The 15,445-nt window shown below is 40.9% G+C and overlaps 1 protein-coding gene across 8 annotated transcripts in view; it reads right to left on the bottom strand.

Moving 5' to 3' along the window:
* rad51b (RAD51 paralog B) overlaps positions 1-14,891 on the bottom strand; it is a 182,967-nt gene extending 168,076 nt beyond the window's left edge. For all 8 annotated transcript variants that reach the window (XM_088648767.1, XM_088648769.1, XM_088648770.1 and 5 more), the window contains exons 1-6: positions 14,550-14,891; positions 12,465-12,578; positions 11,107-11,211; positions 7,923-8,059; positions 6,423-6,542; positions 2,926-3,109 (exon numbers count right to left, since the gene is read on the bottom strand). In XM_088648767.1, the coding sequence (XP_088504893.1) occupies positions 2,926-3,109; positions 6,423-6,542; positions 7,923-8,059; positions 11,107-11,211; positions 12,465-12,578; positions 14,550-14,633 (744 nt within the window). In that variant the 5' untranslated portion in view covers positions 14,634-14,891. The remainder of the gene's footprint in view (positions 1-2,925; positions 3,110-6,422; positions 6,543-7,922; positions 8,060-11,106; positions 11,212-12,464; positions 12,579-14,549) is intronic.
* Between the last annotated feature and the right edge of the window lie 554 nt (positions 14,892-15,445).

The following is a 15,445-nucleotide window of genomic DNA, read 5'->3' as shown; positions in this document are numbered from 1 at the left end:
CATTCATGCACAGGGACCAGACTTCAGATTGTTTCCACAGACAGATAGCCTGGAAACACCGAAGAGAGAGGCACTGCGGAATTTCATACCGCCAAGTCTACCTCACTCCAGAGACACTTGCATTCTGCGTGCACGATAATGGCTCTTCCTTGCTACGGAATGGCAACTGACTTTCTTTCAGGTCTCAATCGGCTCAGAAAGCATAACCGGTATAGCTCATATCTTCCACACGGGAAAGCCAGCACAACAGAAATCCTGTATCCTGACTAAATCAGGCTGGTGAGATCATCTGTAGGCAAAACTAAGGCTGATAAAATGATGTTTCCAGAAGTATCGAAATTAATTTCTCTAGCAATGTACTGATTAGGCTTGATTCAAACTTGAAGCTGAAGAATTTGTGAAGAACTGTGCTGCACCAAGGTTGCTGCTGGAAACTAAGGTTGCTGCTGGAAGAGGTGTTAGTGGGGCCAGCAGGGTGCGCTCACCCTGCAGTCCATGTGGGTCCTAATGCCCCAGTATAGTGACGGGGACACTATACTGTAAAACAGGCGCCGTCCTTCGGATGAGACGTAAAACCGAGGTCCTGACTCTCTGTGGTCATTAAAAATCCCAGGGCGTTTCTCGAAAAGAGTAGAGGTGTAACCCCGGCGTCCTGGCCAAATTTCCCGTTGGCCCTTACCAATCATGGCCTCCTAATAATCCCCCTCTATGAATTGGCTACATTACTCTGCTCTCCTCCCCACTGATAGCTGATGTGTGGTGAGCGTTCTGGCGCACTATGGCTGCCGTCGCATCATCCAGGTGGATGCTGCACATTGGTGGTGGTGAAGGGGAGTCCCCATTACCTGTAAAGCGCTTTGAGTGGAGTGTCCAGAAAAGCGCTATATAAGTGTAAGCAATTATTATTATTATTATTACCAAGAATGGTTTGCTAACACTACAAATCATGTTTTTCAAAACTCAGCAGTAAAGTTTAGAGACAATTTGCACAGAGAGGGTGGAGAAGACAATAATAGTATTGTTACAGCTACAGATGACTAGAAAGCCTCTCTGAGAGTTGAGATCAATTTTAATTGAATTAAAGCTGTGTAACACCTGGCCGTGTAAACACTACCAGCTTCAAAGCAGAAGGGATGTTTGTTGAGACGCAGGGGATCCCTGATCAAAAACAAACCAATGTAAAGTTTACCTTGGTTTACCTAGTTACTTACGTTGTGGGTCAATGGTTGTCAGTGAGCCCTCCAGAAACATATAATATAAGATCACAGAGAGGAGGAGAAGAGAAGGAAGGGCAGATCACAAGAGAGCGGAGCGAGGAGGGGTTGGAGCTAGAAGCTTGCGCCAGGTAAGAGCCCCGACTTCATGATCATCCAGACAAAACCTGATTGGAGCTAAGCATCTGAACCTTGCTAGAGAGAGCTTGCTTTTCTGTGCTTTAGGAAACTTGGGTTTCCTGAATAAAAGATTCCTTGGTTAAAGACAGCCTTTCGTGCTTAGGGGTGCATTTTTAGAACAGGAAGATAGGCTCCCGGTTATTTTGTGGCATCCGGGTTTGCAGAGAATAAGGCAATTAATTAATTATTAATAAGACAGCTCATCTTATTTTGGTCTCTGTAGGTTTAAGTAGCAGTCTGGGGTGTTTCTGGAACTTCTGGTTTGTACAGACTGTACAGTAAGTACAGTAACTTGTGTGTTGTATGTAGTGTAGTGTTTGTATTGTCATCGTTAATAAATATTTGTTTAACCAAGTGCTTAATAACCTGGATTATTACTCTTTTCACCAAAGCTGAACAAAGAATTCATGTGCCTCTATACCAACTTCTTGGGTATATTCTGCAGAAATCACTTACTAGTTGGGGGCTATAAATATTTATTTTATTTATTGACTTTACCGCTCAGTCCCCTCCTGTTATTCATCATTTTCACAACACCCCATTTGTGACATTATTTAATCTTTTTCATTGTAACTCGTAAAATCTTTTCATCAACCCTAACAGATACCTGTACCTCTTTCCTCCTTTGTAACATGTCTGCATGGAATACTTTGATGGACAAGTGGACATTTTGTGAAAATGCATTTAAAACTGAGAATAGGAAGTACTTCTTTATTCAAAGAGTTGTGTTTCTTCATAGCACCACCCAGTTTACTGCCAAAATCTCAGACTTGCTGGACTATTGGAAGACAACTGCATCTTTTCTACTATTAACTTCCCCTTAATATTTTGAGATATATTTCCCACACACAAAGTTACAATAATGATACACATAAAAATGAGTCAAATAAATCTCAATGAAAACGATCCAATATTGCACATCACCTAAAATATTTTCATATATATACTTAAGTAAATCACCACTCCCTGCAGGTGTATCTAGGGATGGAGCCCCCAGATTCTTACTGGAACAGTGAAGCGATTTCGAGTAGGGTCACAGTCCATCACAGATAACCTCAGGTCTAGAAAGCTGACTGTCAACAAGAATGACGTCATTGCACTCTACCACCTCCTGCTCCATGTGTAATACTGAACAAGCAAGTCTGCAACTCGTGACAAACGTGATAGACAGATCTCCAACACCTCTTGCATGCCAACCATAGAAGTACAGCATTGTGCAATGAGGACTTGTACAGTAGTTTATTTTCAATCCAATTATATATATTTAATTCCAGTTAATCGGCATACATGGGAAAGAAATAATGATCACGTGTCATGTGAGGAGTGATACTGAAATAATGACCACATGTCGTCTGAGGAGTGATATTGGAATAATGATCACATGGCCAATGAGGAGCATATTGAAATAATGATCATGTGACCTCTGAGGAGTGCACTGACAGGCCTTGGACTCATTGCTTCCTTTAACTGTGGAATTGCATGGACGCTGAGAGAGAAAGGGAGCAAGACGGAGAGATGGAAGGGTGCTTACTGGGATGGCGAATTCCTCAGCCAGGTACTTGAGCGTGGCTGCCTGCTGCACCAGCAGGTTGCTCCTCTCGGAGAGATTGCCCGGGAGACTCGTGTCGAATTCCTTCCTAACCACGGAGGCGATAGAGTCCACAATTACCAGGCCCACCTTCTTGGAGATGATGTCCTCCTCCAAGCTCTGCAGCCTGAAAGAGAGGGCCAAAGGAACAGATTTTCCTCCACAAAATTCTCACACCAGTGGCCACTACTGTCCAAAGGCCAATTCAGCTCACAGATATGTTAAACAACTGAGGTAGAGAAGCAGAGCAACAGTTGGCAAGGGAGTCCCTGAGGGGATTTAAGAAAGACAAAGTACTTTCAAAGCACTGAAATGTCTTTTGGGGGTGGGGGGATGGTGGTGGTGACAGGATGGCTGGTTACTTCCACCACTAGAAGGGGCCCATATTGTCCAAATAATTTGATTATTTAAAAAGACATGGAGGCAGAGCTTAGGGAAGTTAGCTCGAAGACAGTAGCATGAGAGCCTAAAAGAAAAAATAATTATATAACATAGTAAAAGAAATTTACAGAAACTGGGGATCAAACATCCATCCTAGAAAAGAAGTAAAAATATCACCCTGAAACTCAAAACTGGCTGAGCGGGCGTGAGCCGGGCCAGTAGCTGGATGGGAGATCTCCTGGAAAAAACTAAGGTTGCTGCTGGAAGAGGTGTTAGTGGGGCCAGTAGGGAACGCTCACCCTGCGGTCTGTGTGGGTCCTAATGTCCAGGCCTACTGTAAAAAAAGGCGCTATCCATCGGATGAGATGAAAAACCAAGGTCCTGATTCTCCATTAAAAATGCCAAGATGTTTCTCAAAAAGAATAAGGGTGTTATCCCGACAAATTTCCCATTGGCCTTTAGCTATCATGGCCTCCTAATAATCCCCATCTTTGAATTGGCTTCAACACTGTGTTCTCCTCCCCACTAATAGCTGATGTGTGGTGAGTGCTGGCTGCTGTCGTATCATCCAGGTGGATGCTACACATTGGTGGTGGTGGAGGAGAGTCCCCATTACTTGTAAAGAGCTTTGAGTGGAGTGTCCAGAAAAGTGCTATATAAGTATAAGGAATTATTATAATAATTAGAGAAGGAGATTTAAAGACCTACTTGTTGCAGAGGTTTTTTAAAAATCTGCTTTAACGTCTAAAACCTCGTTGTTATTTTGCTCTGCTTCAAAACAAAAAGAGTGGAATTACAGGTTCTTGTCCAAGGATTCCTCTATTTCACCTGGCAGCCTCATTCTGGAGTTATGGAATGCCATCCCTAATGAGATTCAAAGTGGTTTGAAAAGCACATTTTTAAAAAACCAAGAATGTGAAAAGGGGAAATTAAAATGCCGCCCCACCCCCACAGATCCAGTCCTGTGTGAAATTTCAGCTCAATTCCATCCTATCCCAGGAAAACACTTTGTCCCATTCTGTTCCAGGATCATATTTCTTCTTCAGTCTTCAATTCACCCTGTTCCGATAACAACTGACTCCAAGTACATCTGATCCCACATTTTTGTACATATCCCTGTTCTGCTTTATTACTGAAACTTAACTCCTTAACTTCATATTTCACATTAATGGAGCAGAAACCACAAAAATACACAATTATTCTTATTAGTTATTAATTGCAAAAAAAATCTTATTAAAAATACTTCATTCTAGTGATCTTTCAGCAGCTATGTTATAAATTACATTCTGATCAACAGAAAATGCAGAATTAACAAAATTCAGATTACTAACTACACAGATACAGAAAGTGCATTCTTGTTATTTCACAGCATACTACAATGGTATACACATTGCATACCTCAGCTTGGATAGGACCTATTAATCTTTAACCATTAAGGAAAAGGTCAGCAACATAGGGTATTAATCCTACTCTTACTCTGTTAGTATAGTTTCTGTCCACTCCTTACTAAACTCACCAAGCTTGATGTTGAGCTAGCTACTGCTGCTTACCTCGCAGTCCTTGGAAGTGTACTCCTGCCTGATTCAGTTTTGATCAGAGTTGTGCTGTGAGTTTTGATTTTAATGTCTAGGCAGCAGCATGCTTATTGTTAAGTGTCCTTATACAGGTACAGAATGCGGTTCTTGGTCCAGTTTTACAACCATTGTGTGCTGTATGTTTGTGGAGTTCCCTCTAATAGCCCTCATGAAAATGATTTCGTTATGATCCATTCCCAAAACAAATCTTATAAATTGCATTATACTATATGTTTGTTTTGCTACTTAAACACATTAAGCTTCCAACCTTAAACAGGAAAGCAGAGTTCTCTTGCCCCTTTGGAGGAAAAAGATCAAGAGTATACAGCATATATTCTTGAAAAGCAATATTTGTATTCACTTCAGACATGTACATAAATATTGCTCATGTACAGTATGCACAGTTTTTTAAAATATACTGTACATAATAATAGTCCAATATTTCTAAAGGAAAAAGTTGCTCATGGCATAGGAGAGAAAAAATCACCTCCTGAGTCCTCTATTCGCCACCAGAGGGCCTCAGAGACGAGAAAACTAGTTCTCTTGCTCTTCCCTGGCAGCCGCGGGAACCTCTCTCAGCACTAACACCTGTTACCTTAATTGAGAGGACTGTATTAAAGGCTCACTGAGGTGTTCGTGCCAGAACCACACCATGAGTCCTCAGCTCAGATGCACCCCTTTCTCTATACCAGAGAAAACAAAGCTTTCAGAGAGCCTTAAAGCTTGCCCTAAACCTCCCGATAAAAATAACCTACAACAGAGGGACTTCACACCTGAACCCGGTGAAAAGCGCAGCCTAAAGCCTACGCAACGTGACAACAGGCTCTGTATCAGTTTGAACAACATGGCTAGGTACGGTAGCTTGTTCTAGACTCCTACCACCCTCTGGGTAAAGAAGTGTGTCCTGTTCTGCAAATTTACTGTAGATCCTACTTGTATCTCCTGGTTCATATTTTACTATTTTTTGTGAAGAGGCCTACTGAGTCAGAGTCCTTGTAGTCCTCTAGGTCAAATCTGAAAACATTCAGCTCCCTCAGCCTGTCAATGTAGGACATTCCCTTAAACCCAACTTGTAACATTTGTCTGGATTGATTCCTGATAAAACTTAAAACACAATTTTTAATGAGGTCTTGCTAGTACATTGGACAAAAATAATTTCATTTAAATGATACCTCTTTAGCTACTGTATATATCAAAATGTTTTGCCTTTATTTTTGCTTCCCCATACTGTCTAGGAAAATAAAACTTATGTGTCAACAAAAACTCCAAAGTCTTTGTTTGCAAGTACTTCAAGTTCTTAATTACAAAATGGGAATGTACATCTACTGTGCTTACATTTTCAATGTTTCCATTTACAAAGAAGCTTTCAAGTTTCTAAATGTTATTAGGAACAGCCTGTGGCGGGTTAAACACACATCAGCTCAACATGCTGTCGGATGCGACTGCTTCTTTCCTCCAAGGAAAAGGGGGTTTGCCCTAACCTACCTTTTTAACACACTCTGGCAGGTGAGCTCCCGGAACAGGTAAATCCTTTCGGCCATTTCCGAAAGCCGCTCCTGCACACTGAAGTACTGTGGGAAACGATTCAGTGCAATCTCAACCAATCTGCAACACACAAAGGACGTAATGACATGCTTGGCACTGACTCCCAGGCTACACATATCCAGGACAACAAAATGCCTTGTGAAGGCAAATTATTTCCAGAAACAAAAAAATCTTACAGTTTAGCCACAGTACAGTTTGTTTTTTTCTTTGACATACATTTTTAAAAGACATTTTGGCTTTGACCTGAGCACATGAGTCTGTGATAATACGTCTAAAAAGATACCTCAGGACTGTAGTTGCAACAAATATGGTACTGAATCATTTCTGTTTTATGACCATAGTGAAGATAACTGCAGTTAAAACCTAAACAGAAATCTTAGAAAAGACCTGAGCAAAGATTCTTATTTGATCAATGGTAATCCACTGTAACTTAAAATCATGTATTGTGCACAGCTTCTGAAAGTCCAGATGTACTCCCTAATCTGTGGTTATACTGTAGGGATTTCTGTCAGTTTTGAGCTGTACAGCAGGAAAGATCCCCAGAGCAGACCAATGTTGTGGGCATACCATACATCCTGAGTTTTGGGGCAAGGAAAGCATTTTCTTCTGAAGCCTACAGGCCTAAGGGATTGTGATGAAGACAGACAAAGAAAGTGGGCATCTCCATATGTTATTTCAAATATACTGTACATATATTTGTGCCTTTACAGACACATATAGCTCCCACACTCAGCACAGCTAATTCCCTCTGAAGTGTACTGTCAACTAATTCCCTCTTGAACAGAGAAGATTACAGGGGGACCTGTTACAAGAATTCAAACTTTCAAATTCAAAACTTTATTGCCATAAAACTAGTAGCATGGTATTTGGTAAACAGGTTTTTCCAAAGGCAGGGTCTATCGTGGGAAACTAGAATGAGCGTGATAGAGACATTTGAGCTCCACACAGACAGGTTTCCAAAGGCTGCACACAACCCCGGCAACTCTGCATTTGTGAACCATCAGTACTAACCCTGCTGCCCATCATCAGAATGAACAGTAAAACACTAACCAGAGGACACAACTGGAAACTGGAAAGAGGCATTTCTTTACCCAGACGGTTGTGGGAGTCTGGAACAAGCTATGCCATGTTGTTGAAGCTGATAATATGGTTTCTTTCAAGAAACAGTTGGAACAGATACATGGGTCAATTATAGCCTAACATCCAGAGGACTTTACGAGCTGAATTACCTCCTCTTGTTTGTAATCATTTTTATGTAACATACTGTATATACAGTTCGTACCGAATTTTAATGCCCGAGTGCCGCTTTCATGATATAGGTGTTTGACAAGGCCAGTCTGTGCGTTTCTCTTACAGTTCACCTTAGAAAAATCAAACATACAGACAACACATTACATATAAAGGCAAATCAAATTCCAGAAGTCTCATTCTCTCCGATACCTTTCAGCAGAGAAGGCGGACTCTGAGTCGATGTACGCCACAGCACTGTCCAGTCCTCCCATCGAGCGCGGCAGAGTGGCCAGCACACTCAGCATCATGCAGAACTGAGTCTTCCCACAGCCAGAGGGGCCGGTCACCTGAAACACAGCGTCTCCCTGCTCAGTGACTCCGCCCTGCTGGGCACAAAACCCATTGGCACATTCTACCAGAATATCATTCGATCTGGAACGGACAGTTTCATCATCTGTAGAATGTTTTACCATGTAAAACGATGGCTGGTAAAATCTTTCTAAACAGATTTTATTTTATTTCACAAAGCCTGATAGCACAGCATCTGTGTTATTACAAGCTATGGAGCCATTTCCTCACAAAGGCAGAAGTTAAAACACTTTTCGCCTTTTTCATTCTGTTTTATTTCAGTCTTAAGCATATCTTTGCAAGCTTATAGAGACAGTGCTTTAGTGATTTCTGTTTCCTGAAAATCTGAATGTTCACCTTTCTATATAGGGTGTTGGCAGATAAAATTGCATTTAGGTATGCACACTGCATTCACTTCATGCTTTAATTATAATTATATGCTTTGACCAAACTACTCTGCACCATTACTGTACATCCATACACAACCATCTACTAGTAAACCAACTTTAATACTGAATTTGGCATACTGTTATAATCTTACAGTAGTTATATAAAATGGTGCTACTGCAGTGTTACAAGCACCACTGAGAGTTATACCAATCCACAGTGCTATCTGATTGTGTCACGTCAAGGATCTTCCAGACAATGTGTATCCTGGCCAAGAATGTCACTTGTTATTATTATAAACACATTACTATTGCTATTGATTTTAATTGCTACTGTCACTTCAGGAGCAAGGGCAATCTGAGCGTGAACATGCCTTACTTGCATTGTGATCAAGCTTGTTAACATGTAACTGAATAAGCAACAATTATCAGCCACTATGGCAATTATTTTACAATGCTATAATCACATCCAGTTTTCCTATCATACCTTCAGCAATGTGCATATCCATGGTACTGTATACTGTAACAACCAAATATTGCAATTTGGCAGTTTTCTCAACATATGAAGCTGCACACAAATCTGATATCATTCTGCTTGATGAAATATTGCAGGAATGACATCGTAAAACTGTATGCAGGTTATACTGCTTTGTACTATTAATTATTGTAAAGGAACTGTACTGTATATTATCATTAATAAATATTTATAATTCCTTACACTTACATAGCACTTTTCTAGACACTCCATTCAAAGCGCTTTACAGGTAATGGGGACTCCCCTCCACCACCACCTATATGCAGCCCAACCTGGATGATGCGACGGCAGCCATAGTGCGCCAGAACGCTCACCGCACATCAGCTATCAGTGGGGGGGAGAATAGAGTGATGAAGCCAATTCATAGATGGGGATTATTAGGAGGCCATGATTGGTAAAGGCAAATGTGAAATTTAGCCAGGACAAATAACACCCCTGCCCTTTTTGAGAAAAACCCCAAGGATTGTTAATGACCACAGAGAGTCAGGACCTCGGTTTTATGTCTCATCCAAAGGATGGCACCCACAGAGACCATGGCTATGGCTGGGTCAGCGCTCTCTACTGGTTCCACTAACACCTCTTTCAGCAGCAACCTTAGTTTTTCCCAGGTCTCCCATCCAGGGACTGGACAGGCTCACACCTGCTAAGCTTCAGTGGGCTGCCAGCTGTGAGCTGCAGGGTGATTAACTTGACATCGTTTTTAAAGCTTCTTTTTCACCGTCTCAAAGGTAGCTCTTTGTAATTCTGTCAGGTTGCATGAAAAGTGGACCGGCAAAGGTGTTTTGCAGCTGCTGATCAGTTAATTTGGCAGCATGATTTAGACCCCTCCATCAGCTTTCTTGCACCCTTCACAGGACTTTCAGCAAAAAAAAATCAGGCTCCTTCTAGAGCCTGCAAGACTCCATGACAATCCCATGTGTAATGCTAACAGATGGAAGGATTATGTCGGATTCTGGGGACAGTTTTCTAAACAAACAAATAGGTACTGCACTGATTATTTATTGTCCTCCTTTTCCCATCAGAATTGGAATTTTGATGTATTTGGACTGGCTACCTGGTTGAATCTTCGTTCTGATTTCTTTAACTCTGGTCTGGCTTTGTCTAGAAACAATGCAGCACTCACAAAATGGCAGTGGGGACATTTTCACCACAGTTCACCCATGAAGCCTTTTCAAAAACCTCAGTTTGAGCATTTCCACCTTTTTTAAGATTAATAAAGTTAAATGTATTTTATTGAAGTTAATATAACATTTTGTGCAAATATTGCTTTTGTATTTTTAAAGAGTGGACTACCTTTTTGTGCAACCCTTTCAGGAGCACAGTATTTTTTAGAAACGCATTCTGTATACAAATATACTGTAAATGTAAACAATATGCAGGTAAAATTTACAGTCAGATTTTGAACATAATATCCACCAGCATTAACCACAATGTAGTAAAGGTGTCATTAAGGATCATCAAATGAGCTGTGATAATGAAAGCACAGTGCACAGTGTCATGTGTTTATATTCCATATTCTACCTTCTCTATTATGGGTGTGGTGAAGTCGTTCTCCTTGAATTTCTGGCACACTTAAAGAACTCAGCTTTCCTTCCTGTCAAATGGCAGTGCATTAGTGCTGTTGATCCTTTGCCAGTACAATGAGCCACATTCATTAAGATGAAACATTTATTCTGTCTTTAGATTTTCTCACTCTGATCAGAGCGACGGCAACAGCACTTTCAATTAAAGTCGTCCGGAACATAGAGTACTAACGTGAGCAAATAAGCAAGATGAATCCATTTTTTTCAATTAAACTTCAATTTAATGGAAATTAAAATAAAATGAGAACTTTATTGAGGGAGAAAAAAAGTGCTGCACTTTTGGAAGTGGTCCTGTCAGTCATTAAAAACTAATCTTCAGCATTTATGGAACAGCTGATAGACTCCTTGGCCAGAGAAACAATCCTGCAGGACGTCTGCCTACATGAAAATGAGTGAGAAGTAATAATTGAGACTCATTCCTCCTCTGGGTGCTGTGGGTAAGACATTGAAGTAGAGGACAGAGTACACATGTGATCTCAGGTAAGAGTCCCGTTCCCCCCAGCCTCTCAGAACCCGCTGAAGCAGTGCGACCCGGTTCTTACCTCGGTCAGAGTTCCACAGGCCAGGCCCCCGTTCAGGACCCGGTCCAGCCCCCGCAGGGAAGTGGGAAAATAGGAGCGGGAGCGCCGGTCCCTCAGCTCTAAGGCCTGTGGGAAAAGAAGAGTGAAACAGAACAGACAGTCGCCTTCCCACCTTGCGAGAAGCAGCCCTGGAGTTACTCCCCTTATGTCCTCAGTTAGTTTCTTAGCTTCTGCTAGAACTTTTAGACCTATAGGCTTCCATTCTCTCCTCAGAAGCATCTAAAAACCACCCTTAAACTTGCTTTCAATTTGTGTACATTTATCTCGATCTGTCAACACCTTTTTGACAGCTTGGTTATTACATTACAACCATCAGTCATTGTCTTCACACAAATCTAACATCTTTTATTTACTTGGCATCGACAGACGGACACCTCTCTTAAGTTTCCCAAAACACAAACACATCTTTCCTGGCTTCTGTTTCTAGTATTAGTTCAATCATGTCTATGCCATGAAGCCAAATTAACCTCCTTGTGCACAGTAATCACTGTTAACTCAGTTCGCCCGTCTAAATATTTAGCATGAAGTACTAGTCAGTTGAGGCTGATCTCCTTATTCAAGGTGCTTTTGAACTAAAGGCTATGCAGTGTTAAAACAGCACTAAACAGTGGTGTTGTGAAGAATATGTGCAGAAGTGCAGTTTGCAGAGGAGTGTGTACATTTTCACTTCCACTAAAGGCAGGTTGACAAGAATGGCACTGTGGCTAAGGATCTGCACCTGTGGCTGGAAGGTTGCCGGTTCAAATCTCATGGCCGGCAGAGGAATCCTACTCCGATGGGCCCCTGTGCAAGGCCCTAAACCCCTACTGCTCCAGAGGCGCCGTATAAATGGCTGACCCTGCACTCTGACCCCAAGCTTCTCTCTCTCCGTCTGTGTGCCTGTGTGTCTCATGGAGAGCAAGCTGGGGTATGTGAAAAGACAAATTCCTAATGCAAGAAATTGTACATGGCTAATAAAGTGATCTAATCTAAGAGGAATGCGTGTTTAACAGCCTCTGTATCACAATGAGCCCATTTGCAAAATATCTTCTTTTTTCTCCCATATCCATTCAGTTTTTAATTGGAGCAGTAAAGAGGACTAAGGAAATTAAGGCATACGGACAACTGACTGCTTAGTTTTAATGTTCTGGCATCCATGAAGACTTGTATAACTATGTGATGAAAAAGCTAACAGTCCCAATATATTTGAAAACTTGTAGTCGGTGTCTAGAGTGCTTTAACTGGAAGAGGCAGATCTACTGGAGGTGAAACAACTGAAAGAGCACCACTGGGCAGCCTTGGTGGGGCAAGAGAAGCCTGGCAAAATCTGGCACGCTTACCGTGGTCATTTTTGGGGCACACGCTTGGCTGACGGTGCGAAGGAGCTTTTGAACTTGCTGGTAACTCTGCCCGGCCATTCTCATTAGCTCCAGTGGAGTGAGAGACAGAAAGTCCTGCCAAGAGAACAATAAAGCCAGAAATCCCTGTTTTCCTAAAGAAATTCAAAACCACAGTAGTAGGAAGAAAACGTACTGCGTAGGGCAAAGCAAACTTCAATGAACGTGTTTAGTGAAACCGCTTTTGAATATATGACTCAGTTTTAAAAAGGTGAAACTTATCTTGCGGCAAAGTAAAAAATGTTGACTCTTTTCTCTCCTTAGCTTTCAAAATCAAAGGGCTTTTGACGGAAAAACTCTGGCTTTTCAAGCCCATCAGCATATCCTATAAGACACCGTACAGCATAGTAGGGTCTCAACCTTCACAAGGGCTCAGTGTAGAGAGCCATTACAAAACCAAATTACCATATAAACAAAACTATCCCTATACCATTGCATAATGTATTACTGTATGTAGTGTGTACAGTATGATTAAAACCATAGACATAATTAAGTATGCCTTTTAACCATCCCTTTTATTTTCAGTATTATTAAGTAACAAAGTAAACCTCCTTTACATGATAATTAAAGTACTAGTGCATTGGCTTTAAGTTAATCCAAATAACACTGATCAAATAAACAAACGACAGTAATCAGCTAAAATAAATATCATGAGTCCCTCCTCTGTGTCCAGTGGATGCCTGCACTTTTTCTCTCTGCCTGTGTCATTAGCCACAGCGCCAGCACAGGACAGGGAGTGTTCGTTATAATAGAAAAACAAAACCAAACTGAGATGCACCTGTTGGGTAGGGGATGCTTTGCCAGGGGATAGAGAAAGGCTCACTCACTCGCTAGATTCGTCTCACGAACCTAATCTGTTGCGGGTCTCATTAGAAAGTCGCTCTTTACAACCTGCGTCTCGGTTTCATCTCGCTCTGCTTTTCTTCAATCCAAGGCCCCGCTGGACAGACCGCATCACGAATAAGATAATTCGAGAATGTTTTGTCAATTTGCAGATGTCAAGACCCTACTGTACTCTGAAAGGAGCAAGCTGTATACTCTCCGAACACTTAAACACGCTTTATGTATAGAGGAAAGAATGGGAGCTGTAGGGGAAAAGAGAGGCACGAAGTGGATTTTAAGTGAAACGTGAATGCTTAGACTGAACACTTCTATGGGTGAAATAAATTAAGTATCGCCAAAAGCTACAAAGAAAAATCAAAACCTAAAGTATGCTAATTACATAAGTATTCACCTCCTTATAAAAACCAACAAAACGTTCAGCTGTACAAAGCGACTTTGGCTAATTACAGTATTAGTTGAATATAACTGTGTGCATTAATACTGGTTTACATGATTTCAGAATAAATATAATACACCTATTTCTGTTAGGTCCTCCAGTAAGGGTTTGAATTTCAAGGAAAGATTCAACGATGAATGCCAAGGAGTTTTCAGAACAACGCAGGTATGTAATTTAGATATGTCCACGTTACTGATAGAAATATCGGCACAATAACGACTCGCAACCTCCGTCACAGTTATTTGGTGACAGACAATCATGAGTAGCAGTCAGGACTTTCCCAATTTCCTGTGATACGATACGAGTGCCTCGTCCAATTTGCTCCGCTATACGCTCGTTTTGTTAAATGTACATTTATATCAAAGTTTGTTCATCCCTGATATTCTTAAGAGTCGTCTTTATTTCCCCAACAAATTCAGTGACGCTGTAAGGAAGGCATCAGACTCTTGCAACTTGTAACGTGAGCTGCATTTCTATTTTCCGGAATTACTGTAAATGAATGCAGAAAATTGAGTTATAAACCCCACAGAAAACGAAGAAAAATGTACCCATTAATTTAACAGATTGAATGAATAAGACGTACATCTACCTCAGGTATGCCTTATAAAAACATTGTTCACTCAATCTTATTTAACAAAACTGGAATACAGCGGAACTAGAAGTAAAACCAACTCATCTGCGACTAATCCCGAGGTCAGAGCAGTGACTGTAAACTTAACCCACTCGTGAAAGTGTTACACTTTTCTTACCTGACACGTTTCAATTTGGTGGCGGCTGAGTCTGTTGCATAACTCAGCTGGCAAACCAGTCCTTCTTAATTTTTTATTAGCCATGCTTTCCTAAAGTTTGAATGCGAAAAAAGCTGCAATACAATTCTGTGCATCACCAAAAAATGAAAATATAATATAAAGTAACAGTATGTCCACCGATTATAGTAACGTGATAGGAAAAGCAAAAATAATTATAATAAATAGGCAATTTACAGTTGTTTCTCCACAAATTCGACTGTATTTAACAATTTCTTTATTACATCACAAAAAAACCCACTTTCTTGTGTACCATGAGAACTTCCCCGTCGCTTCCGCTTAAAAGAGGCGATTGGTCCCTCACTGAAAGTTACGCGAGGTAACCCTCCAATCAGAGCATACGTCAGTGACATTCGTCGCCGTGCATCTTGTTAATTGTAGTTTTTTATGTTTATTTGACGCTATATAAATGTTACTTTTTTTAAATAGACTAAATGGGGTCTTAAGTTTACAGTCACTACTCTGACTTCGGAATTAATCCGCAGACATCGCAGTCGGTTTTATTCCTGATTCCGATGTATTCCAGATTTTCTACTAAGATTAAATGAATAATTTGTTTTTAAAAGGTATACTTGAGGTAGATCTACTGTACGTCGTATCGATAGATCTATGTGAACAATTCCGCAATGAAGTTGATGGCTAAACTGTTTAGGTTCTTCGTTTTCTAGTTGGAATTTTCTTCATTCATTCTCCGTTACATTGTGAATTACTATATCTGTTAATATTCATTGTTTACCACTAGGTGGTGATGTAAAGCCAAAAGAAAATGTAACACTGTCGGCGATCTTTTTATTCCTTGCTTGAAATTCTGGAAAGAAATCCAGGGTACAACATATTTG

Source organism: Lepisosteus platostomus, chromosome 10 (assembly GCF_059453375.1).
Source record: "Lepisosteus platostomus isolate fLepPlt1 chromosome 10, fLepPlt1.hap1, whole genome shotgun sequence".
In the NCBI taxonomy this organism is placed as follows: Eukaryota; Metazoa; Chordata; class Actinopteri; order Semionotiformes; family Lepisosteidae; genus Lepisosteus; species Lepisosteus platostomus.
Note: the sequence above shows the minus strand (reverse complement) of the source record. Positions and strands in the feature narration are given on the sequence as shown.